This window comes from Marmota flaviventris, chromosome 6 (genome assembly GCF_047511675.1).
Source record: "Marmota flaviventris isolate mMarFla1 chromosome 6, mMarFla1.hap1, whole genome shotgun sequence".
NCBI lineage: Eukaryota > Metazoa > Chordata > Mammalia > Rodentia > Sciuridae > Marmota > Marmota flaviventris.
Genome location: NC_092503.1, coordinates 107,578,863 through 107,603,814, shown reverse-complemented (window position 1 = coordinate 107,603,814; position 24,952 = coordinate 107,578,863). Strand labels below are relative to the sequence as shown.

At 48.4% G+C, this 24,952-nt stretch overlaps 1 protein-coding gene across 1 annotated transcript; it reads right to left on the bottom strand.

The window, feature by feature from the left end:
• Window positions 1–1,394: 1,394 nt before the first annotated feature.
• On the bottom strand, window positions 1,395–24,467 carry LOC139706124 (putative POM121-like protein 1-like). The gene is made up of 6 exons (XM_071613812.1): window positions 24,424–24,467; window positions 24,150–24,232; window positions 23,183–23,422; window positions 19,511–22,821; window positions 3,049–3,213; window positions 1,395–1,505 (listed from the first exon to the last, which is right to left on the bottom strand). The coding sequence occupies exons 1-6, from the start codon at window positions 24,465–24,467 to the stop codon at window positions 1,395–1,397; spliced, it is 3,954 nt and encodes a 1,317-aa protein (XP_071469913.1).
• Between the last annotated feature and the right edge of the window lie 485 nt (window positions 24,468–24,952).

The window sequence follows — 24,952 nt, the reverse complement described above, 5'->3', positions numbered from 1 at the left end:
GACTGTGGGTGCAGAAAGCAGAGGTCCTAGGACATCGTCACCCCCAAAGTGCATTTCTGTGGCTGGGGGTGGCAGAAGACCAAGACAGAGAACTCGTTGCCCTTAGACTCCCACTGCCACCTGTGCCCTCCACCCTTGTCATGCCCCAGGGATGCACTTGGAGGGTGAGGATTTTCTAGGCCCCCCCACCTCCCACCTCTGCACTCTGCTACCACAGCCAAGGGGAGAGGTAGCTGGGGAGGGTGGGTGTCTTCTCCCAAGGATGCCCAGCTGGCAGCAGGCCTACTCATCCCTCAGAGGCTGCAACTCAGGGAGGGGCAGGGTGAACTCAAGGATTAGGTGAGCAGCCTGGTGGACTCAAGGCCAATGCCAGGCATTGGTGGAATGGGCAGCATAAGGTACTCAGCAGGTGTCTGGGTACCACCAGCTCCTGCGCCCTGCTTCGTGAGCAGGCAGGCCCTACCAGGAGCAATACCAGTTGCCTGGTGGAGCCACTGCAGAGGCCATCACAGCCTCTAGTCGTCCTCTGACTCTGAGGCCTGCTGTCCCAAGCTTTCACCATCACCGCTAACAGAGCTCCACACTGCGGCCACTGGAGTCCCCACAGGGCCACCAGTGATGCCGCAGCCACCATCACTGCACTGGGACCAGACTCCTGCCACTACCAGAGCATGAGAATGCTCCTCTCTGGATGCCTGGCTTGACGTTGCCACCTACAGACTCCTTGGTTGCCTTTGCCACCGCTGCCATAACTGAACTTCAGACACCAATACCTCCACAGATTCCAAACGCCAAGGCTTCACTGCCCAGGCTCCTGCCCATGGCTGTCCTCCAAGCCTGAGGCCAATTCTCCATCCTGCCACTGATACATCTGGGCTCCTCAAACTGCCTTAAGACACCTAGGCTCGCTGTTTGACATTCTCCCCACAGATGGATGCTGACACTGCTCCTGGTCACTGGGAACCTCCAATGGGAAACCCTGCTGTGGAACGCTGAGGTTGGCTTCTATATGCTTCAGTCCCAGAAACCAGACTTCTTTCACAGCCACTAGATGCCTTTGCAGGTGCCACCTATACCTCCAGGCTTGGGAAGGGTCCAGCACATGCCCTTCCATGCCTGCTGCCTGTTCATATCTGTCCGTGGAATAAACCATTGATTGGGTTAAAGCTCTCAGAACTGAATCCTTTCACTGATAATCCTTGTATTGGCTCGCCCATGAGCTTCTGGGGACACCTACTACCTAAAGCACAACACATCTTCATCGAATAGCTTAGCAAGACCTTCTAGATGACTTGCAAGAGCTTCTACATCAGCACCTGTTTCTTTGCCTTGCACTTTTATTTTATGGAGAGGGGCCTCTTGCCAAAAACATAATGGACCAAACTCTGGCACCTTCAAACTTCTTCTGCAGCTTTCTCACTTCTCTTGTCAGTATAACAATCTAAAGTGATGGCCTTATCTGGATTTGGCTTCATCTTCATAGAACGTGGGTTGTTTCTTCTTTTCTTCAGAATATAAAAAGTTTTTCCAGATCAGCAATAAGGCTGTTCTTGCTTTCTAGTCATATACGTATGCCCTGGAGCAGCACTTTAATTTCCTTCTTGAACATTTCCTTTGCATTCTCAGTGTGACAAAGTAGTCTAAGAGTCACAGCTTTTTATTTGAAGTGCAAAATGTAAGAAGACTCTTCTTTTTATTTAAACAATACAGACCATTACTGAGTCATTAACGGTTCTAACTTCAATATTGTGTCTTGAAGAATAAGAGGATGGTGAGCCATGATCTGTGGAGCAATAAGAATGTACATATTAAGGTTTTTATCTTATATGAGTGGGATTTGTAGTGCCACATGACAGTTAAAATAGATCATAGTATGAGTTATAATGGCCTAAAATCTTCAACACTCATTAGGCAGTCCCTTCTGCTCCATAACAGGGGCATCTATCTCACCTCATCCTTCATGGCCTGTTTGCATCCTCTCTCACAGCACCTATGAGCTCTACATGGGCTCCGTCAGCAGATACGCAGTACTGGTGGTGGCACAGCCTGGTGAATGGATTAAGCACTTTTAGGTCAACATAAAAGAATGTCACTAAAAATACTTACAATGCCATAAGAATTAGCATCACAAAAAATAAAATAGATAATCTCAGAGGGGAGGGGAAGGATAGCTGTGCTGGGGGTTCTGGCACTGGGTAATGCTCAGGAGCTGACATGTGGGAGATGCCATTGAAAAGTTTAGAACTAGGGAAGTGAGGATACATTCTAGGAGATGTGGAGGGCTGTGGCCTAATAGTTTCTTGACCTCCTGCCTCTATTGTTTTGGACCCTGAATTTATATTGCTGCCAGGAAAGGTGGCTCTATTTCAAAGGATGGGATGGCAGCTTGGGGCACCATATGTACTATCTATCTATCTATTTATCTATCTATCTATCAATCTATCTATATATCTATATCTATATCTATATCGATATCGATATCGATATTGATATAGATATAGATATAGATATAGATATAGATATAGATATATACCAAGTGGAAGATAATAATGTTCAATATCCACTGACTTTCTTATTGGCAGCTAAGCTTCCTCCTCTTCTTGAAGGTTCAGTGGCCACTGGTGGCTCCATATCTTCCTGTGTGGTCAATGCTGGTGTAGGACCAACCTCTGATTTTGAGGGCTATTTCTTCTCCTTCACAGGGAATGTGATAACATGCTCCCCCAAATGTAAGCAAGTAAATTGGGCCACAGCTGCTCGAGGCAATTATATCACTTCATATGGTGCTAGAGCTGCAGGAGAAAACACCCAACATGACTGAATTTCCTTGGGCCTTTCACAATTCACCCCAGAACCCTGCCTCTGAGAATACTCCTGGCCCTCCTCCACAATTGGCCATCTTCCCAGACTAGGTTCCACCAGCTGAAGGATGTTAGCATTGTGTGTCTTGGGAACATATGGCAGATCCCAGGGGAACCAGCTGAGATTCCTCTGCACACACCATCAGTCATCTGCCCCAGACCCCATCATCAGAGAGCTCAGACTTACAGGATCTGTGTTCTTCAGCTGGGGAAGGACATGGAAGTTCCCCTCTGATTCAGGCATAATGACAAACAGGAAGGTCCTGAAAAGCTTCAGGTTGTCCAAGTCTTTGGACCTCAAAAATATTCTGGATAGAGGTACAGCTGCATTTTGATGATTGAGCAGAGGGTGCTGTGGAATGTGGAGTGAAACAGGGAGTCATGATGGACAGGGCCTCTCTTTTAACTGGAACCTCCCAAGGTCCCTGCAGCATGGGTTCCCAAAGAGTAGCCAGGCAGGTCCATACACCCGATCAAAAGGGCAACCTGTGAGGCATGTGTGGGTAAGGGGCTCCCCACACTTGCTCTCCGGTCTCTGTACAAAAAAGCATGGGCAACCCAGGTTTGGATTGGTGGTGTTGGGGAGGGATCCTCACAGGGCTTGGCTCTGAGGCCCCAACCAATACTCTGTTCCTTTGGTGCCCAGAATCAAATGCACCACCATATGTTCTTTATATGGGGTAAACCCCCAGAGTTGAGTCCTCTGCTGGAAAACACACAGGGTGGAAATTGGGGTTTGCCCAGCCATCATTTATAACAGCTCCCCATGAAACAGGAGCCCTCCTGACTAGCCCAAAGACCACTCCCTTCTTTCCTTGAAGCTACTCCTCACAAACATCTGGCTGCAGGTTTCTATACCTAGAGATGGTGAGGAGGCTGACACCTCTAACATCCTGTGCCCCTCATCTGCCAAGATGGCTGGTGGGCTTGACTAACTTCCTGACAATATTGGAACTCCAGGAGGACTAGAAGTTTTGTCTGCATTGATTCCTAAATAATAGGCCAAATGATGGCCCATGGTGGTGCTACACATACACTTGAGTGATGACTGAGCCAAGCCACCTACTGCCTAACTATTCAGAGCCAGGACCCTATTCGTTTCTCCCCAAGTGACCCAGTTCTGACTACATGCAGGTTGGAATGCTCCCAGATGCAATCCACAGACTCCAAATTTGGAAATTGTTTTTTCCTGAAGCCTCAGAATTGTAAGGCCTGAGGCAGAGAACTTTCTCACAGGGAGGGGATATGCCCACAGGGTAAGGCCGGAGGCACAGGCTGCCTATAGTTACACAGAACCAGGCCTGAGGCAGACACTCTTTGGGCTCATCCTACTCGGTTTTCTAAACATCCAGGCAGGCTGCTCCTCTGAAAACACTACTTTCCCCAGAGCTGACTGAGTTCCCAGAATTCCCAGCACCAAGCAGGAGATGGCCATGTGCCAGGGCATGGAAGCAATACACATCTTTTACACAGCAGCTCCAGCACCTTCTGAGGAATGTCCAAATTTGGGAGGAATACAGTCCCTTTCAAGAATTGAAGACAGTAGCTGCTGCATAGTAAGTGTGCATACATTGGTTTTAGTAGCACCACCTACCACTGTGTTTCTGGCCCATGCTCAGGGATATGGTTTCTTCAACTCTTCATGGTAACTCAATGAGATGGGTATATCCCCCCTCTATAGATGAGGAAACTGAGTCATGGTCAGATGAAATGACTTGCCACAGAATACTCAGCTAGAAGTGCCAGAGTGGGAATTCAAATCCAGTCTGTCCCACACCAAGTCTTGAAGAGAGTACCGTTATTCACTCATAAAACAAACCCCTAAGGGTGCCACCTGGAATTGAGTGCTTCCTGTGTAAGCCCAAAGATTCATAGCACCATGCAATGTAGGTGCCACTTTTACCATTCCCAAGTTTCCAATGAGGCTGCTGACCTGGGAAGGCAAGTGAGGAGGCTGTACTTTGCATCAGTGAAGCTCCACATGGATTCAGGTTGCTCTGTCCTGGTGGCCAATGCACCTGCTTCCTCAGATCACAGCCAGTAAACGTCATGGTCTTGGCCAAAGGTGGGTTCATGTCATTCTACAACTGTTCATTCCCACAGAATGTGCATCAGCAAGAGTAAAGAATAAGGTAAGTTCCAGACTGTAGGTGACAATTATGTGGGTTTTTGAACTGGAAAAAATGTGCCTCTCTGGTGGGTAGTGATGGGGACAGAGGCAGAGACTGTGCAGGGATGGGAGCATTTGGGAAATCTCTGATCTTCCCCTCAATTTTGAGCTTAAAAATGTTCTAAAAAGTTATCAAGTAAAAAACAAGAGGAGGAAGAATTGTGCTTTATCACTGCACTGGGAGAGGCTGAGGGCAGGCAACCAGAGCTTGGGGCAAACAGACCCAGCACCTCCTTCCCAACCTGCCTCTCTCCAAGCTCAGCACAGCATGGCCTTCAAGGGGCTTCAGGGTCTTTATAGAGAAGCTGTCTGATGGTGACAGCTCAGAAGCCCTGCCTGACACCTTCTCAGAAGGCCTTGATGGGAGACTCAGATTTAGGGTGGCCCACCTCTCCCTCTCTGTCCCTGGGCTGTCCCTACTTATCTCCATTCCACCCCTGCTCCCTCAGAGGCTGCCAGCTGCTTGCTGCCTGATCACCTTTAAGTTGCCCTTCCCACTTCTTGGCCCAGCAGCTCCTGTGCATCAATATGCTCTCCGATCTCATGACACTTCCTCTGAGAAGCCCATTCTGACTGCCACCTAGGAACACCCTGATCCTCTCTCTCCTCTGTTTCCTCAACCATTTCTGAATTCATCCTATTTCTTCATCAGTTTACTTGTCCTCGCTCAGTCTCTCCTTCTAGACTGTGGGCTCCAAGAGGTTAGGGGGCCTTCCTTGTGCTCACTGTTGCCTCCCCAGCTCCCCCAGGATTGGAAAGGAGGGCTTGGGAGCTGTGGAAAAGTCATAGGGTGAGGATATAATGAGAAGTGGGTCAGCTGCAACCTGAGGGAGGGCCCTCACCATATCCTGCCATCCTGGTCCCCTGATCTTGGCCTGCCAGCCTCCAGATCTGTGAGAAATCAGTTTCTGATGTTTCAAAGCCACACAGTTGAAGGTCGTAGTTACAACTGCCTCCACTGATTCAGACCTGGGCAATCTGAGCCAGGCTTGGGTACTGCACTCTGGACACTTGGAAGTACCCAGGAAAGCTGAGGATGCTCTCTCCATGCAGCAAGTTGGTGTCTGTTTGTACAATATCAGGGTCTGCTCACCTGATCCAGTGGACACCTGGCAAATAGTAAGCCTGCAGGCAGCACTTAGGACCAAAGACAGGCACAGGGGCAAAATCAGCCACCTCTACTGCAAGGGGCTGTGTTCTAAATGCAGCTGCTCTCACCCCTTCAGTGGGGACATCTGTGGCTTGCCTGCTTGGCTTTCATCTCCCTGTCTCGTCATTTACCCTTGAATATTTTTGGTGACTCTTTTCTTTCTCTCACACAATGATTCAGCCCCTCCAGGCTTGACCACTGAGATCAATCCATCCCACCATGATGGGCAGAAAGAAGCAGTGACCCAAGCTGGCCCATGACTATCACTATCATCATTAGGACACTGTATTTTCCTCCAATGCCAAACTAGGAGATTGTGTCTCTAAAGCTGCTGGGCAACATGCCACCATCCCCACAGACAGGGTGGGCTAAGAAGGCAGCACAGGGAGATGGAGAGAGGCAGTGTCCTGATGATGTTACTGCAACCTCTGGATAAAGCTGTGCCTGAATCTGTTGTGTTCAGCCCACAATTCCCAAATATGTGAAACAAAGCAATCCACTTTTCAGTCTTTCTTTCTCCTGTAAAGTTATGCTTGTTTACTTATTGATCTAGCTAACATTGTTAGGGTTTATCCAATTTGAAAGGTGGACCACTTTGCTGCTTCATAGCTGTGTGGCCTTGGCTCAAGTCCTTAAACCCTCAGAGCTTCAACTTCCTTGCTAATAAAGAGGAGTTGCTACTTTCACCTACACAAGAGGAAGTCAGCCTTGTAGATTATATGAGACAAGGCAAAGCACTTAGGATTGATGTTTGATGAACTGAAGATTCTATAATTCTAGTCTACTAATTAAGCATAATTGACTGAAGAATAACTACAGGGAATGCTTTCAAAGACCCAAGTATCACTGAGTGTCTGACTCCTAGGGCCTCAGCTATCTGATTTTTCAATGTGGCCTCGGTATGGCAGCAACTGTCGCATTCCTAAGAACACCCTCAATCTGAGCTCCTAAAACATCAGGCACAGAAAAAGCATAAAAATATGGATCTTCCATCTTCTCATATCACTAAAAGAAAAACACAGTGACCCATCTGAATTTAGAACTCTGAAACCCCTCACCCAAGGGCTCAGGACAACTCCATGGCAGGATCAGGAGGCTCCCCCAAAAGAGCTTGTCCCTTCGGACATCAAAAGACACCCCTTGCATTCAACATATAGCACAGCTCTGGGGCCTGCAGCACCCCTACCAAGGGCTTATCCAGGTGATCAAGCTCATGCTCTGAGAGCATCTGCAAAGTCATCTGTGAGCAGAGGGCAGAAACTGACCCCCTGCAGCTGAGTCCATCTTGCTCCCACTGGAGTGAGCGAAGCAGTCCTTCCTGCATACAGATGGCACCCCTAGAACAGGTCAGCAACACTGCTGCATAAGGGTAAAGAGACTGTCATTCCAGAGGTTCAGGTGCTACTAAATGGGCAGGACCACAGTTTGAACCCAGGACTGTCTGATTCCAAAGTCTGGCCCTTTGCCAACTCCAACTCACACTCCCAGCATAGGTCACAACCACCTATGGGCTGTTGGTTGCAGCTGCAGAGCAATGTAAAGCACGGTTTGCAGCCAGATCCCTGGGTGAACCACTCACTATCTCTGTGACCTTAGGCAAGATACCTGCCATGTCCTTGTCCCAGTTTTCTAATGCACCAGTGAAGGTGTGTTGTTCACTCCACAGAGCATGGGGGTGGTTAGATGAGATTGTCTATTGAACAGCTAGGTATCATATGGTAATTTTTTGTTTTGTTTGTTTGTTTTTATGCCTTTATTTACTCAGGATGTCCTTAACTGAATCCTGGGCTTCCTGGAGGGGAGCAAGCCTTATCAGCTGCTGTTTTATTATATCTTAAGTACAGCCTTGGCAAATTCCAGGGAGGGCCCGGTCACAGAGTGTGGTGCCAGCTGGTGGCTAGAACCTAGGGCTCACCAGAGGTGGTGGTCAGCTCTAGAACCTCCTGTGCTTAGAAAGCAGGAACAGGGGGATGTGAGCAGGGACTTTTTAGGAATCACATGGTTGTTAGGGACAGAGGCCTAGGAACAAGGTCTCAGGCCATGTTCTGTTGCATCAGGTTCCTGAAGCCTTAGCAATTGCAGGCCCATGGGGGTGACAAAAGTGCCCTTTCCTACGTGTTAACCCATGACAAAATGCTCCCCCAAGCTACTACAGCACCTCATGAGGCTTCTGCAGGGAGACCCAACACCATGGCACAGGAGACACAAGCAAACAAGAAAGCCAGGCCCCTCTTGCCACTCTCACTACTGATAACCAGGGAGATCAAGGCTACCAGACACCCAACACTATCCAAAGCTCCCAGGAGCTGTGCTGCCAGAGTCCTGAAACAGCCTCAAAACACATCATGTGGGTGGGACTGCATTATGCATGAGAAGTTCTGCCCCCATGAGCCTACACACAGGCTCAACTGAGTCAATCCTACAGGACTCAAGGGACCCAGAAATGTCCTTCTTGGAAGTTCTGTGCCCATTCAATGAAAAAGGATTCTGCCACCCCTAATCTGAATAATGAAAAGTGGAGGCTGAGCCTGGGGTTCCCAGCCCAGAGGCAAAATTCTGAAAAGAATACGCCAAAGTTTCCTCTTTGGCCTGACACCCTAGTGACTGTGCTTCCTTCCTACTGGTCCCTGATACTTCCATGTTCCTCCTCTGGTCCAAACTCCCCCAGGGCTCCCATCTTACCCAGAGTAAGGGCCAAAGACCTCAGCAGCCATGATACTCTGCAAGGTGGACCCTGTTCTTTCTCTGACCTCATCATCACTCTCCTTCACTCTGCTCTGGTTTCATTGGCCACCTTGCTACTCTGTCTTCCCAGCTCAAGATCTTGCAGGTGTTGATAATTCTGCCAGGAACACCCTTCCTGAAGAAGTGTATGTCCTCCCTTCCTTCAATGCTCTACTCAAACATTATCCCCTCAGCAAGGCCAAGCTGACCACCACCTCTGGTGAGCCCTTTCGCTGTCTTTCTGACCTTTATTTCTGCCATGGAACTTATTATTTATCTACCTGTCCTCAGACTGGATTGTACTCTCAATGAATGCATGTGAGTAAGTGCTCAATTTGCATCTGCACGGGGAGGGGAGCCTCAGTAGTGCTCATTTTGTCCACCACATGATGCCACCCCTAACACACACACATACACACGCACACACACACACACACACACACACACACACACAGGCAAGGCTGTCCCAAAATGTCTACACCATGCAAGATCTCGAGCTGACAGCTCACAAGATGCAAACATGGCTGCAAAGGGGTGCCAGGCTGAGCAATGGTGGGGGGTGACAAGAGAAGGGCAAATCTCACACACACATACACACACACACACACACACACATACAAACCATAGCCTTATTTATTCATATATAGTCATGCATTACACAAAACAGACTCACAAAAACAGTTCACACCGATTCACATGCAATGTCTGGAAATGCACTTGGACATCTGCAGACAGATGCACATACATTCTCATACTCACACACTGCAGCCCAAACTCCACACATATGCACACACCACACTCACACACACACACACACACACAGCCATGTGTGCACCCATGCACACTCAGTCCAGACCTGCAGATGCCATCCTTAGCCCCGCCACTATAAATGTTCCCCACCTCTACAGGGACCTCAGAGGTGACTAGCTATAAATCCAGAGGCTGGACTAATCTCCACCATGGCCCAAGAGACAGTAAATGGGAAGCAGAGCAGCAGAAGTCTGTTTGTCATTCTCCTGTGTAAGGTGGTTAAGATGATGAGACTCTGCCTGCCAAAGGAGCAGTCCACATACCTGAGACCCCCAAGAAGTGGCCTCTGTCTCTTGGTGGTGGTGGCTCTGGGTAATGTGAATGTGTGGGTGCAGGAGGGAGACTCTCCTCTCCTTTGCTGAACACTGGGCCCTCTTTGGCAGGCCCACTCAACATGGACCTCCCCAAACAGGCCTACCTGTCCCCAGGAGCTTGTCTCTCCTTTAAGGCCCCCTCACTGAGACCCACACAACTGTTCCTGCAAAACAGGGGGTCCCAACCACTCACCTCAAGGTATGCCCCCAACCTGGAGGATCTTCACATTGCATCCATCCCTGCACACAGCTTAAAGACACCACAGGTACCCCATACCTTCAGCCCCAGAACCCTAAACTCATGGGTCACCCCTCCAGCCCTCCAGAGGTAGATGCTCATCCTGGGTGAGCCTGCCTACAATGTGGCAGCTCCTGTCACCAGGGAGCACCCCTCCAAGAACCATTGCCCCCACCCAAGTTGGCTGTGCCTTCCCAGATGTGCATCCTACACCTACCTTCTTCCTCAAGATCAGCAGTAGCTTCAATACTCTGCAGCAGCTTCTGCCTTATGCCGGGTCTTCATCTCTAGGGGACAAGCCGGTGGGCATGGGTGACCACATGGTAGGAGCATTCTGGGCTGTCCACTCCCCAGCCCACCTGGACCTTCCTTACCTGAGGGAGCAGCAGCCCTGGCTCTCACAGCATCCTTTGAACAGAAAGGGATGGGGGACCCTTGCGAATATGTGCCTGGTAAGGGCAGTGTGTTTGGTCTGCTACAACTCAGGTGGGCATGGGTAGAGCCAGGGACTGCCAAGTTCTGAACTCAGAGCCAGGTGCCCCCCACTACAGTTGAACCATTCACTAGGAGGGCACCATCACCTAAGATCAGCTTGGAAAGTGTTGGGAAATTTTCCTGGAGACAAAAGCCTTCCTCAGGATCTGAGGATCTCCTCACCTGATCCACGCTGCCCTCACATGGACTCATACCAGCATCACAGAGCAATGGTGCAGTAGCTTAACCACAAGAGGCCTCTGCTTCCTGCAGTGTCACTTCAGGCCTCTACTGAGGAAGCCGACATCATGCACTGTGTAAATGGGAAATGGTGTAACAGCCAGGCTATGGTGGAGGAGCAAACACTGAAGGAAGGAAGGAAATAAAATCGGAGCCAATATTAATGGACCTGACAACAAACATAACAACACTAAGGACCAATGAAACAGTTGTTTCTTTAAAAAGGTAAACAAGATTGATAAGCCCCCCTGCTAAAGTAACCAAGAGAAAAGGAGAGAAAAGCCAAGTTTATAAAATTAGAGATTAAAAAGGTGAAATCACCATAGATATCAGAGAAATCCAGTGGATCATTAGAGACTAATTTGAAAATTTGTACTCCAATACATTGGAAAACCTAGAAGAAATGAATACATTTCTAGATAAATAGCATCTACCAAAAGTGAATCCAGAGCAAAAGAAAACCCAAACATACCAATGACTTGTAATAAGATGAAAGGCTTTTCATTACTGTCTCTAACAAAGAAAAACTCAGGGCTGGATGGACTCCCAGCTGAGGTCTACCAAAAACCTTTGAAGAAGAAGTGAAGCCAAAACTCCTCAGATTACCCCATGAAATACAAAGGGATGGAACACATTCTAAATTTATAAAGCCAGCATCGCACACATACCCAAACCAGATAAGGACATATCAAGGAAAAAAACCTACACATCAACATCCCCAAAGAACTCAGATGCACAAATATTGGATGTACGTTTTCTCTGATATGCAAAAAAATAAAGAACAAAAAGGAAAGGAAATGTGGGAAAGATGAGTAGAGAAAAGGGACCAAGTGGTAGGGGTAGCATAGCTGAGCCATACTGCATCAGTAAAAATTTGGGGAAAATGATAAAGATCACTAGGAAATCTGGATACTAACCCCAACAACTGAGACAACCAGTCATTAAGGGAATGGAACAGCTCTCAAAAACGGAGAGGTATCACGTTTCACATAAAACCACTGTTTGCTTGTTTTGGGGGGTGGAGAGAGAGGGGACTTGTCAATTAGCCTACCCTTTAATATAGAAAAAATGCCACAAGATATTTGTTTGATGACATCGGAGGAAGACCTAAAAGAAACACCAACACAAGTCTTCACAGGTGTCAGCCTTCTGAGGCAGGCAACGTGGCTCTCAGTAAATTAAGTGTCCTGGTAGAAATGTGAAGTGATCCAAATCAAGCTAAAGGAGAGCTGGAATCCTAGAAGTGATGACCCAACCAACAGCTGCTCCTGGATACTACATTCCCCCAACCCCACTTTTGTTAGTAGTTATGACCGTTTAATTTTCCCTCATGAAATTTATAAAATAGGTGCAGAATAACCATCTTAGTGTATTCTACTGTGATTAAGTTTTTTGTTCACACAGAAAACACTCTACTACCATCCCAATTCCACAAAGTGGGAAGATGTGCTCAGGGGACACTCTTCCTCTGTCAAAGCAGAATGACACCAATGCCTCAAGAATATGTTACACCCTTGAATTATTTTTTCCCTGGGTTCAAAAAAAAGTGAGTTTTCTTTTCTTGTTCTTCCTGGCCCAGGTGTTTTGATGCCAGGCCTGCACTCTCTTTTAAGATGTTTGTGATGGTGATTGGCCCAAGACTCACAAACTGCACAAAAAATCAAAAAGAAGAGGCCACCTCAGAAAGGGCAAAGTGTGGGCAGTGGGACCCCTAGTCAATGTGACAGATGATGCAGATCCTTCAAGACCAAGGAAGTGGGTGACAGGTGGCAGCTCGTACAGCAAGTGTGAGTCTTCCATTTACACTTATAGTTGGGGCACTAGATCAGGGGCCAGCATCCCTTCAACTCAAGAAATATTTTGAATAGGCCAGAAAAGGGGATGCTTTATTTTGCAAGAATGCATCTATAGGCCAAGGCACATGGTCTCCTTTGGAGTGATGGTTGCATTCCACATCTTTGGGGAGCCCAATCTACTCGGTGGAGAGTCCCACAAAAGTCATGTAGTGTACTAATACATGAGGTGGATCTCTCACCCATTCAGCTTCTCCTGTCAGTAGCCATCTGGCTCCATTACCTACTCCATTGCCTTTGTCTGGAATGGTGTCGAATCCTTCTCTTTCTAGAAGAGACATATTTTCTCTTCTCAGCCTTGATTTTTAACATCTCAGGATTCTCCTGGTTAGAAGGGGGAAGGAGGCATTTTCGGTTGAGCATGGCAGCATTCCCCCCTGATCTGAGCCAGTTAGGAAACTGCTGCTGGTACTTTGAATGGCTGCCTGAATTTTCCAAGTTAGTCAGTGGCCAGCAGAGGGAGCTCTCTGAAGTCCCAGCCATCTACCTGATGATGGAGATCAGAAACTGAGAACCCAATCTGTAACCAGGTGGAAAGAAATCTGACCTGGATTGAGGGAGAGATAGAGCAGGTCAAGAGGAACAGTAATTGAACACATGAAAGCTTGGTATGTTCCCTCTGGGGCTTGTCTCCTGAACAGACATGCTGTCTTCATATTTCAAGGTGGAGAATGCATTCTTCTTAGTGAGGTCTGAAAGGGACTCCCCTGTATGATCTCATAAGGGTTCAACTGCAGCCCCATTCTGGGGACAGACAGGAGGTGGAGCTGGGCAGTAGGTAATATCATTTCCCATATCAATCTAGTTTCCTGACATAATTAGTCTTCAGTTATTTTGTGACACACACCATGGAATTGACTGCGTTCTTTGCCTTGTTCATCCATTGAAGGAATTTCACAGACACAAATAGTGAAAGTGTGAGGGCAAAGTGTCAGATTATACAAAAACAATATAAAGAAAGCAGAACTCCTTCATGGGTGCGGTCCCAAGAGAGGGTTGCCAATGAGTGGCAATTGTCTCAGATTTTATAAGGATCTAAGGGTTAAGAAAATAAGCCTCCAGCCCACTCTTGGTAAGGCATTCAGGGACAATGTGCACTTCATGTGCCATTTCTTCCCCTCATGTTACGGTCACTGTGTTGAAGTTTATCCCTTTTTAACAGATGTCTCACCCTTTGTTTGAAAATCAGCCTTGCATCTGTGGTCTTTCTATTCTGTTCCACTGTCGTCTTTCTGTTAGGAGAAACTTGACCTTGGTGAGTGCAAGTCTCCTATCTGCCTACCCAGCTCTTTCCCTACCTACATTTTAGGGTGTGAGTCATATTTTGTGTGATCCATGTTGATTGAGACTTCAGGCATCACACAGTCTCCAAAGAACTCCTCAAGATTTACTCAACTGGTGAATTACTTTGGACACAAAGGTGAGAACATAATTACATTGAAGGAGTCACCTATACTCTCCCTGTGGAAGCTGTCTCCCAATAGTCGCCCTCAGGGTGCTTTTGAGCCCCTTTCCATTCAATTTTCTAACAGTCTTGGACATTTAGGTGAAGTTCATTGTCAATATTCAAAACAATATGGCCCTCAAATTGGGCACACTATTGTTGGCAGCTCTTTCATTTTCAGTCTCTTTTGGACACAGAATTGGCATCTGAGTCACATCTTTTTTCTGTCATAAGTATTCCATTTCCTCAGAGGAGCAGTCTGGATAATTGCATACACATATCCGTTCCAAAATGAGATCTTAAGGGCCAAAACCAATGTCCATCAGTGCTCAAGAAAACCTCTTCTAATGGTAGGCACTTCCCTACCAACTGCAGGAGGAAGTAGAGAGGCATGACCCACAGACCCTTCTGTCTACATCACACCACAGGAACACAAGAGGCTCCCCACTCTCTTCACAAACAGAGAACTCCATGCCTTCACACTGTGGAACTCAATGCCCAGGGTCAGTCCTCACTAGTCACAGCTAGAGATGCAACAGGGAATAGAGGCAATGGAGTGCATCTGGAGTGAAACTCAACAACACACCACAAAACCATCCCTAGCCGACTGCACCAGGAGAAGGCAGATGATAAAAATGGATCCAAAACAAGTGTGAGACACAACTGGGAATGGCAGTGCCTGCCTTTAATCCCAGAAGATGGGAGGCTGAGGTAGGAGGATTGAAATTTCAAAGCCAGCCCCTGTTGTAACACAGTGATGCCCTATTCAAATTGGTGATAGCTTCCCTCAAAATGAAAATGAAAAAAAGGGCTGAAGATGTGGCTGGCTCAGGGCTTAAGCTCCTCTGTGTTCCATCCTAGATTATAAATAAATAAATAAATAAATAAATAAATAAATAAATAAATAGCAGAGACACATCCATCTCATGGGCAGTGCAAATTTAGCACAAATACAAGAAATTTCACAATACAAGGCAACCTGACACCTCCTACATTCTATAATGTTCTTGGCACAGATGCCAAATATTTGAACTTGCCAGACAAACTATGCAAAACATTAATCTTTTAAAAATATCAATGGAATCTGAGAGAATTCAGCTGAAAGAATGAAGGGGTTTATGGCAGAACATGAACCCAGAGAGAGAATGTTTGAAAAAGAACCAGACTTAAACAATGAGTCACAATGGCCCCCAGAAGGAACTTTGGTTTGAAACCCTCACTGAATTGGACAATTTTGGTTGCTGGACAGGAAAGTGGGCAAAAACATTCAGGCTTTTTGAGAAATGATCCTGTCCTTCCCTCTACTCTCTGCTCTGTCCTCCTCTCTGTTCTATCTGTTCTCCTGATCCAGACTTCCTTGCTAGAAAAATCCCAAACTCCTTCCCATTGTTCTTCAACCTCTTTTTCCACATTCTCAGAACCACCCGAGCTGCTCTCAGCCCTACCTTACCTGTCTTCCCCCTCCCAATACACACCAATCTGCTCCTGCCACCCCTCTTACCCCTCCACCCATCCTCCTGCCACCACAGCTCCTCCTCCCTCGCTCCATACAACTCCCTCTTCTCCTGCAGCCAAGGCTCCCCTGCACACCTCTTCTACTGACATAATATTTCCCCTCCCCCTCCATCCCAAAGCCACACCCTCCTTCCAGGCCATGCCCTATCTGTAAGCAGACAGAACATTTGAAGAGTGACTGCCCCATGGTTGGCCCTTCCTTGGTGCCTCTACATCAGGGTATGACCAGCTAGGCGGTATCTTCTCTTAAACTATTGGGGTTCACAGAAGACTGAAGAATCCCGGACTTGAGGACCCCCATTACACTCACGGAGTCCAGGATAACAGTTCAGGTAGTGGTTAAGTCCACAACCATCCTTGTGGACACATGGGCTACCTATTCGGTCTTGCCTGCCCACTCTGGGCCTCTGTTTTCTTCCAAGGTCTCAGTTATGGAGATTGAAGGCAAACCTTCCTCCCCAAACTGAACTGCTCAGCTGACCTGTGCCCTGAAGGGACACCCATTCACAAACTCTTTTCTAGTCCTTCCATCCTGTCCGATTCCTCTCCTAGGCAGAGATGTTCTCCAATTATTAGGAGCCACGGTCCAAAATCCATCCAAAGAATACTACCACCCATGTCCTTCTGCCTCTAATCTTTACCCTCTCTAATAACCAGACAGTATCTACTGTGCCATCGTCCCCTGATCTAGTCAATCTCCAGGACTGGGACATCTTCAAGCCGGTCATAGCCTCCCACCACAAGCCAGTACATATTTAGCTGAAACTGCAAACTAAACTTCCTTTATGTCCCCATTTCCCATCTCCAAAACCTATAGGGAGCAATTTAAACCCATTATAGACTGCTTACTTGCCCAGAGACCCTGCTTTCCTACTGACTCCCCCTGCAACACTCCCATATTGCCAGGATGCAAACCCTCAGGAGCCTATCACTTAGTCCAGAATCTCCGCCTAACAAATGAGACAGTTGTTCCCATCCACCTGGTGGTTCCCAACCCTGACACTCTTCTTTCTCATGTCCCCCCTTTGAGCACTCACTTTATTGTCCTGGATCTTAAAGATGCCTTCTTTATAGTGTCCCTCCATCCTGACTCTTATTAGCTCTTTGCCTTCACATGGGAAGACCCTACATCCTTTAGGTCTCATCAGCTGACATGGAAAGTCCTACCCCAAGGCTTCAGGGACAGTCCCTATCTCTTTGGGCAAGGCTTGGCATGGGATCTAACTGCTTGTGACTTAGGGGGCAGCACACTCTTACAATATGTGAATGACCTTCTATGCGGTTCATCATTCAAGGCTTGTGAACTCACACTGCTCAGCTCCTCAATTTCCTGGGGTCCCTGGACTATTGGGCCTCTCCAGCCAAAGCTCAGCTTACTACCTCTTCAGTTAACTATTTAGGTACACTTCTCACTTCAACCTCTAAAAGCCTGACATCAGACAGAATTCAAGCTCTCCATGACCTACAACCACCCAAAACAGTGGACTACATCCTCTCCTTCCTGGGTCTGGCAGACTTTTTCAGGCATTGGGTTCCCCACTTTGCACTTCTTACCAATCCCTTATACAAGGCCACTAAGGAGACCCCTCATTGGACCCTCACCTCCCCTAAGCTAGTAGCCAATTCCTTTTGCAAGCTCAGGAATGCTCTTACATATTCTTGCACTCTCTCTTCCTAACCCTAAACACCCTTTCCACCTCGTTATGGATGAAAGACAGGGTATCACCACTGGCCTCCTCGCTCAGCCAACTGCACCCTCCTATAAGCCAATGGGATACCTCTACATGCAGCTTCACTCTATGGTTCATGATGACTACTGAGAAATGTTATAAAATGTTATGTTCTCCTGAGAAGTCAAATTAAATATATTTCTAAAAGTCAACAAAGAGAGCCTCACTTATTTAAAGTTTTAAAATGTTGTGCCTCTTTGCCTTAAGAGGGAATTAAAAGCTCTCTTACCTTGTCTGTTTCATGTTTCATATATAATGATAAATTAGGTTCACTAATTAATATTAATTTTAAAATTATGTATAATTTTTTATAAAATAATATTCAAGTAAAAAATTAAGATTAGTTTCAAAATCAAAACATCTTACCTAAGATTGAACAAGTGGCCACCATACCTAAGTTAAAATTCTTTCATCTCATTCCAAGTTAAGACAATTATTCAAGTTTATTTAAAATTAAATTCAGAAGATAGGCTTTTGTTATAAAGATTACTATATTCCTAAAGTAAGCAAAAACACTATATATAAATAAGTAAATGTTTCAAATTATAAAAATTATATTCCTTAATTTATAACTATTATAAAATTAAATCTTTTACTCTTATTAGTTTTATAATGTATTATCCTTACAAGTTTTAAAACTATTATCTCATAAAGCCTTATGCAAGTACCAATTTTAATGTAACAACTGAAGGTAATTTATAATAATAAGGTGATTACTTATAAGACAAACAAGTTGTAGTACTGTATTTTAGTATCTATACTGGCCCCAGTTTATACTTTTATTGCTTAGCCCATTAGTAGAGACAAAGGGAAATCATAAGACTCATAAAAACAAACAAAACAACAAAAATCTAGGCCTCCTGTTGCTGTGGTGCCCTCTTTAGCTCCACAGCATGGACTTTAACAATCCTCCCTTGCATCACAGGTCACTCTTGCTAATTTTCCTGGCCAAATAAAAATATGTATTGTCACTTCTTGCTGTTTAAGTACTTGTACAGTGCTGGGCCATTCTCTAAAGCTAATGGTGCTCCAGCTAATATCAACTTATTTCTACAATTTTAAAAATAAAAAGGGGGAAACAAAATCCCATATAACCCAACTAAATCTCACAATTATTTTGAAAAGTTTCAAAATTGTGATATTAAAAGTCTCACTCCTACTGAGTGACACATGGAGCACTAGAATAAACCAGATTTAGTAATAACATAGGGTAAAGGCTATGCCTCTATATTTCCAGAAAACCCAACCTGTCATTGAGGAGACAACTGAAGGACCTGGCCTTTCAGGCTGAGCAGATAGTTCAACAACAAGGAGGTAATAAGTCTCAACCACAATGGCTATGCTGGTTCTGTTGAGTTGCCAGGTGAGTGGAGTCTATGGAAAAATTTATTGGACTTATTTCCCAGATCTAACTTTAGTACATCCAGCTATGTGGATGAAGAATCCATCCCACTATCTACTAATGATATTCATATAATGGGAGGTTTTAAAGATGAATGCATGTGCCTGGATTTAATTACATTGGCTACAGTGGGAATCCACCTATATTTTAGTTCCATGATAAACATTGTGGCTATTTTAAAAGTAACTTTTAAGGTAAAGACAGCATACTGGCTTCTGGGACTTAAGGTCAAATGGCAGACCAGAAGAGGAGAGGAAGTATAGGTTGAGACAGAGCAAGTAGCTGACCTTGCTCCCATGGGCTGTTGTCTTTGGGGGTATGGCCCTGCTTCACTGGGGTGGATGCCCTGGCCAAATTGAGTGCCCTCACAAGTCTTCAAGGGCTACAGCATGCCAGACTCACCATCCTATGGTGGAGGTGATAGGATGCCCAGTGGACCCATGGAGTGGAGGCAGGCCCAGCTGAGGGCAGTGGAGGACTGTTGGGATCTAGGCAGTGTCAGTCCTTAAAGAAGTTAGCATCATCCTATCTGGGTAGGGGGGCTGAAGGTGTTAAAGCCCAAGTGTGTTCTTAGCACTTTCTCACGCTTCTTGTTTCTCCACGTGGGCTGATGACCATGGCTCCAAAAGCAGAGATCAGATCTGGGAGCCAGTCTGGGCTCCCAGGGCTCATAGATGGATTACGGGTGGACGTCAAAGTAGAGGTTGATTTTGAGGAGGTGGTGCTGGTTCCCCCAGGAGAGCTTAAGCCTTTCTGTGTGGGCAGGCTTTGGGGGATGGCAGTAACTGTGGCCACACCAGAGGTTGCTTTCCCTGGTGTGTGCCTTGCTTTCTGTCCCTTGGTCCCCATGGTGGTGCTCTGGCTAGGGGCACTGGAGGTGTTGTGTTCTAACTGTGCCCCATGTTGCTGCCTGTTGCTTGGGGTACCTCCTCTTTGGGAGGAGCTACACCAGGCCCCAAAGGCTGACATGAGTTCAGGAAGCAAGTCTGGGCTCTCTGATCTCCTTGATGTCCCAGGGACTGAAGGCAAACTAGAGATACCCTTTTCAGTGGGAGTGCTTGTCCCCTGAGGTAAGCTTTGGTGTTTCTGGATGGGCAGGCTTTGAGGAATGGCACTCGGGGTAGGAACTCCACTCTTTCCTTGCCCTTTTTTACCCTCTTTGGTGTGTTTTCTGGGTGCCATGGTGGTGCTCTGGCTAGGGGCACTGGAGGTGTTCTGTTCCAACATTGCTCCTTGTTGCTGCCTGTTGCTTGGGGTTTCTCCTCTTTGGGAGGAGTTACACCAGGCCCCAAAGGCTGACATGAGTTCAGGAAGCAAGTCTGGGCTCTCTGATCTCCTTGATGTCCCAGGGACTGAAGGCAAACTAGAGATACCCTTTTCAGTGGGAGTGCTTGTCCCCTGAGGTAAGCTTTGGTGTTTCTGGATGGGCAGGCTTTGAGGAATGGCACTCGGGGTAGGAACTCCACTCTTTCCTTGCCCTTTTTTACCCTCTTTGGTGTGTTTTCTGGGTGCCATGGTGGTGCTCTGGCTAGGGGCACTGGAGGTGTTCTGTTCCAACATTGCTCCTTGTTGCTGCCTGTTGCTTGGGGTTTCTCCTCTTTGGGAGGAGCTACACCAGGCCCCAAAGGCTGACATGAGTTCAGGAAGCAAGTCTGGGCTCTCTGATCTCCTTGATGTCCCAGGGACTGAAGGCAAACTAGAGATACCCTTTTCAGTGGGAGTGCTTGTCCCCTGAGGTAAGCTTTGGTGTTTCTGGATGGGCAGGCTTTGAGGAATGGCACTCGGGGTAGGAACTCCACTCTTTCCTTGCCCTTTTTTACCCTCTTTGGTGTGTTTTCTGGGTGCCATGGTGGTGCTCTGGCTAGGGGCAGTGTAGGTGTCATTTCCCAAACTTGCCCCACGGTGCTCTCTACTTTTGGGGGTTTCTCTACTTTCTGAGCTTGATCTTTTCTTGCGTGATGTCTGACCCAAGGACAAGTCTCTCCTCCCAGCTGCCTTTGAAGTCACTGAATGTGTCTGGGTGCTACCACGAGGACCCACAGTGGAGTTTCTCTGTTTGTCAGACCCAAGGGTTGAGTAGTTTAGGCTGCCCAAGGTTGTTGGGCCCACAGTCAAGGGTGGCATTGGAGCTGCCCCTGGACCTGGAGCTCCCACGTGTCCAAGCTGATGACAGCTGACTAAGCTAGGGGCTCCAGGCTTCATCCCACCAGGAACCCCAGAATTTGGTGGGACAGTGGCTCCAGGGGTGAGAGGCTGCTTACCATACAGAATGTGTCCTCGCACCCTTCGAGCTGGAGAGCTGGAGCTTGCTACAGGTGAGGGCCTGTGAGTACAGTAGGGCTTTGGGCCCTGGTGAGAGCGCCGGAAGCTCCTACCCAAGGTGGAGGGAGGCCCCAGATGTGGGGGCTGTGAAGGCATAGTGGTGTTCAAGGGTGTGACCCCAAAGGGGGCCACTAGCTGTGCAGCCAAGCCTGCCAATGTGCTGAGAGAGGGCCTGGGAGGAAGGGCCAAAGCAGCAATTGGCAGGCTGGGGGAGAGCGGTCCTGTAAGATTGGTAATGGGAGGATGGCTCTGGGAAGAGACAGCAGAGCTGACCCACACGGGGGTGTGGGCCACCATGGTTGTGCTGCTGGGGGGATGGGGAAAGGTCTGGCTGAGGCCCACTGATGGCAGAGGCCTGGCCCCTCCCAGTGGAGAGGGGACCCCCCCATGGGCTTGTGGGGCCATGGCACAGCTGTTCCCAATGGCCTGGGTCTCACCCATCAGAAGACGGTTGATGCGCTGCAGAGCTTTCTTCTTCTCCCTGTCTAGGTCCTCAGCAGTCACTGGATGGGCCACTAACAGAGGTGGTGGCAGCTTCAGAGGTTCCCCTCGGCGGCATTGCAGGAGAGGAAACTTGCGTTTCCGTGGCCTACTGGTGTCTCCCGTGGGTGAGGACTTCTTCTTGGGCAATGGGTGTCCCGCCCTGCCTTCTGCCACCTTCTCACCCTGGGCCTTCTTTGGGGGAATCCCTAGGGATGAAGAACATTCCAGGGGCGGCTCCCCCTTGGATGGGTCTGGAGCCCTCCTCTTCAGGGCTTGGAGACCTCTTGTGGAGCTGTAGGAGCTGCTGATGGGGTTTCTTTTGGGGCAGGAGCTCATGCAGATGGCCCGGGAGCTCTCAGCTCTGTCTTGGGAGCTCTGGGTGCAGAGGTTTCTCCACAGAGGCCCAGGCCTGGGCACAAAGGCAGGCACACCGCTATGGGCCCCCAGGGGCCTAAAAGCAGATGCTCTCCCAGTGACCTGAGGGCGCCCCCTCTGATGTTCTCTATCTACAGGGTGCTCTGCTTGCTCAGCCACCACTTGGCCACTGTCTCCAGGGGCTGTGATCACAGTCCTCCCTGGGCAGGGTTCTTGGGGTGCTGGAAGCTGGCAAGGAGCCACTTCCTGCCCCTGCACCCTACAAGGCGGCTGTCTGAGTCTGCGGCCTGGGATGCAGGAATTCATGAAAGCTGCAATTGACAGCAGCATCCTCCTCAGGAGACCTGGCATGCGGAGGGAGGAGGCAATATCCAAGTCTCCGAGAAAAGATCCAAGGGTCCGCAGGACCCTGGAAAAGCACCGAGCAGGCACTTTTCGCAACCGCTGAGGAGCAGTTGCAGGATGGCGGCAAGATGACCTGCAAGATGACCTGCGAGTGGTGCCACCAGCCCAGGAAGCCCTTAGTGGCCAACCAGTAGAGGGAAGTCGGCGAGGCCCATGACCGGGCTTCTTGTGGGACCCTTCTGGCAGGTCTCTGCCACTCAGCGCCGGCGGCAGGGGTGAGGGACAACACTTGCTGTGGGAAGTCTCCATGGCAGTCTTAGCGAAGGCGCTAGTGGGTAATTCTAGCGGCCATCGCAGAAGGCCTTCTTCGGCTGCTCACGCAGCTTCAGGCGAAATGGCTGTCAGACCTGTTGCCAGGGCGCGGCTGAGGAAGGAATGAGTGGAGAACAGGCGAGCGCGTGAGGAAAACCGTCAATACTGGGCAAGAGGCAGGCTTGCGCCAGCAACGGACGCGCGCGTGCAAATTCCGCGTGCGTGTGCAAAGTCTGCATGCACGTGCAAAGTCTGCATGCACGTGCAAAGTCTGCATGCTCGTGCAAAGTCCGCGTGCTTGCACCAGATGCAGAAGAAATAGGCAAGGGAACTGAGTGCCTGGTGCGTGCGTGGGTCCTGGGGGACTGTTGAGTGCTGACACTGGGATGTGATTCAGATCCCGCTGGTCCACCTCCTGACCCAGTGAGGTTTTCGGATCATCTCGGAAGGGTTGTAGATGCTGGGTTTGAGGGGTGGCAGCTATGGCAAGGCCAGGGATCTCTCCCCTCAGACTGGTGCAACGACCCTGCCCCTCCCCAGAGGCAGCCAGGATGGCAGCACAGATGGGCTGAACTCCGATGGACGTGGGGGCAGTCAGAGGGCTGAGCAGGCTCTTGCTGCAGGTTGAGGGTAGCTCTTGGGGCGTGGAGCACGTGCGGACTAGGGTGAGGCAAGGACACCTTGTCCTCCCTTGAAGGTGTAAGCTAGTGTTTGTATCTAGCGTTGCTATGGTGAGGGTGGGCGGGGCTTAGTTTGACAGCCAGGAGCTCTTGCAATGGCAAGAATCCCTCAGCCCATGGCCCCGCCCCTGAGCTGTCAGAGTTCTGTCTTCTGTCCTGCCTGGGCCTGGCCAGTCAGAAGGGGAACTGCTGGGGGGCAAGTTTCTTGGCTGAGCAGCATTTGCAGGTGGTGGCAGCTTTGGGATCATGGCCTGTGTGTCTTCCTGCACTTCCTCTGGGAACAGTGGACGGAACAGCTGCTGAGAATGCATTTAAGGCATCCCCCAGAGTCTGGCTGAGGGGTTCAGCAGGGCAGGCTGGGAGGCAATGCTACCCTCTGTGCACAGTCCTTTCTCTTTTTGTGGAAACCAGAAAAACCCAGCTGTGTGCTCACAAAATCGAGTTTTATTCATATTTGGGTTGCTTTCTTTGAATTTTGGTTATCAAGATTCTCCAATTTTTAAATTTATTTTTTTTAGTTGTCAACAGGCCTTTATTCATTTCTGTGCAGTGCTGAGAATTGAACCCAGTGCCTCCCACGTACTAGGCAAGCACTCTGCAATTGAGGCACAACCCCAGCTCTCCATTGTTTTGACTGTCTTCATTGCTTAGCTGTTCTGGGGACAATACTAAGCCTCCTACTGTTCCTACAGTGTAAGATAGGTTACCTTTCACCAGTCCAATCTCAGCATTCACTCTTTGGAGGTTCCAGTTGTCATGGGTCTTGGCTTTTCCTGGATGGAAGGGCACCCTGCCAGAGTTAGCTGTGAGGTTTCAAGCTCAAGCTTCCCATAACCCACTAAGCAGCCCTGCATGCTCCTCCATGCTCAGCTATTATGAACTGTCCCACCTCCTCACTGGTGGAGTTCTGGGCTTGTTTCTGAACTGGGCAAAATATCAGTGAGTGTGGACCTGGAGGAGTGAGGTTGGAGGGAGCCTCACCTGGAACTGTTGTCCCAAATGGGTGCTCCTTGGGCCCCTTCCATTGTCCATGGCCTTTTCTGGGTCCACTGGACCTGCAGTAATCAGTGAAGGCCGCTGGGTGAGGTTGTGGCAGTGCTCATCTCTCCTGGTGGGATAATTCCTGGCATTGCATCCTTCTGAACCCAGTTCAAGGTGCTGCCCAGTAGGCTGCATTGGGAATCAGGGTCCTGGAAGTAATGAATCACCAGATGGGCCAGTGCAGCACAGACTTGCAGTGGGTGACAAAGTTGGAGTTGGGTTGCCAAGAACATGGTCCTGGGGCTCAGTGTATAGGTCCTTCCTCATGCCACACAGCTGAATTGGCACTTATCTTGAACTTTCCTCTGGAGTGGCCAGAACCAGAAGCTCCTTCACTTCCCAAGTGTCATGAAATCATATGGCTTTTGAGAAAATGGCTTTAAGATGGGTTTATGTCCCCCACCATAGGCCTCCCCACAGGCTTACAGGCTGGGAAATTCTCAGTTTCTTCTTTCAGTCACCATTTCCT

Coding starts and splice junctions, on each gene's coding strand:
- LOC139706124 (XM_071613812.1), bottom strand. CDS start 24,467: ATGGAAGGGGCCCAAGGAGCACCCATTTGGGACAACAGTTCCAG. Junction 22,822..23,182: donor TGATCCGAAAACCTCACTGG/GTCAGGAGGTGG, acceptor CTGCGTGAGCAG/CCGAAGAAGGCCTTCTGCGA. Junction 3,214..19,510: donor CACGTGGAGAAACAAGAAGC/GTGAGAAAGTGC, acceptor CACATTCCACAG/CACCCTCTGCTCAATCATCA.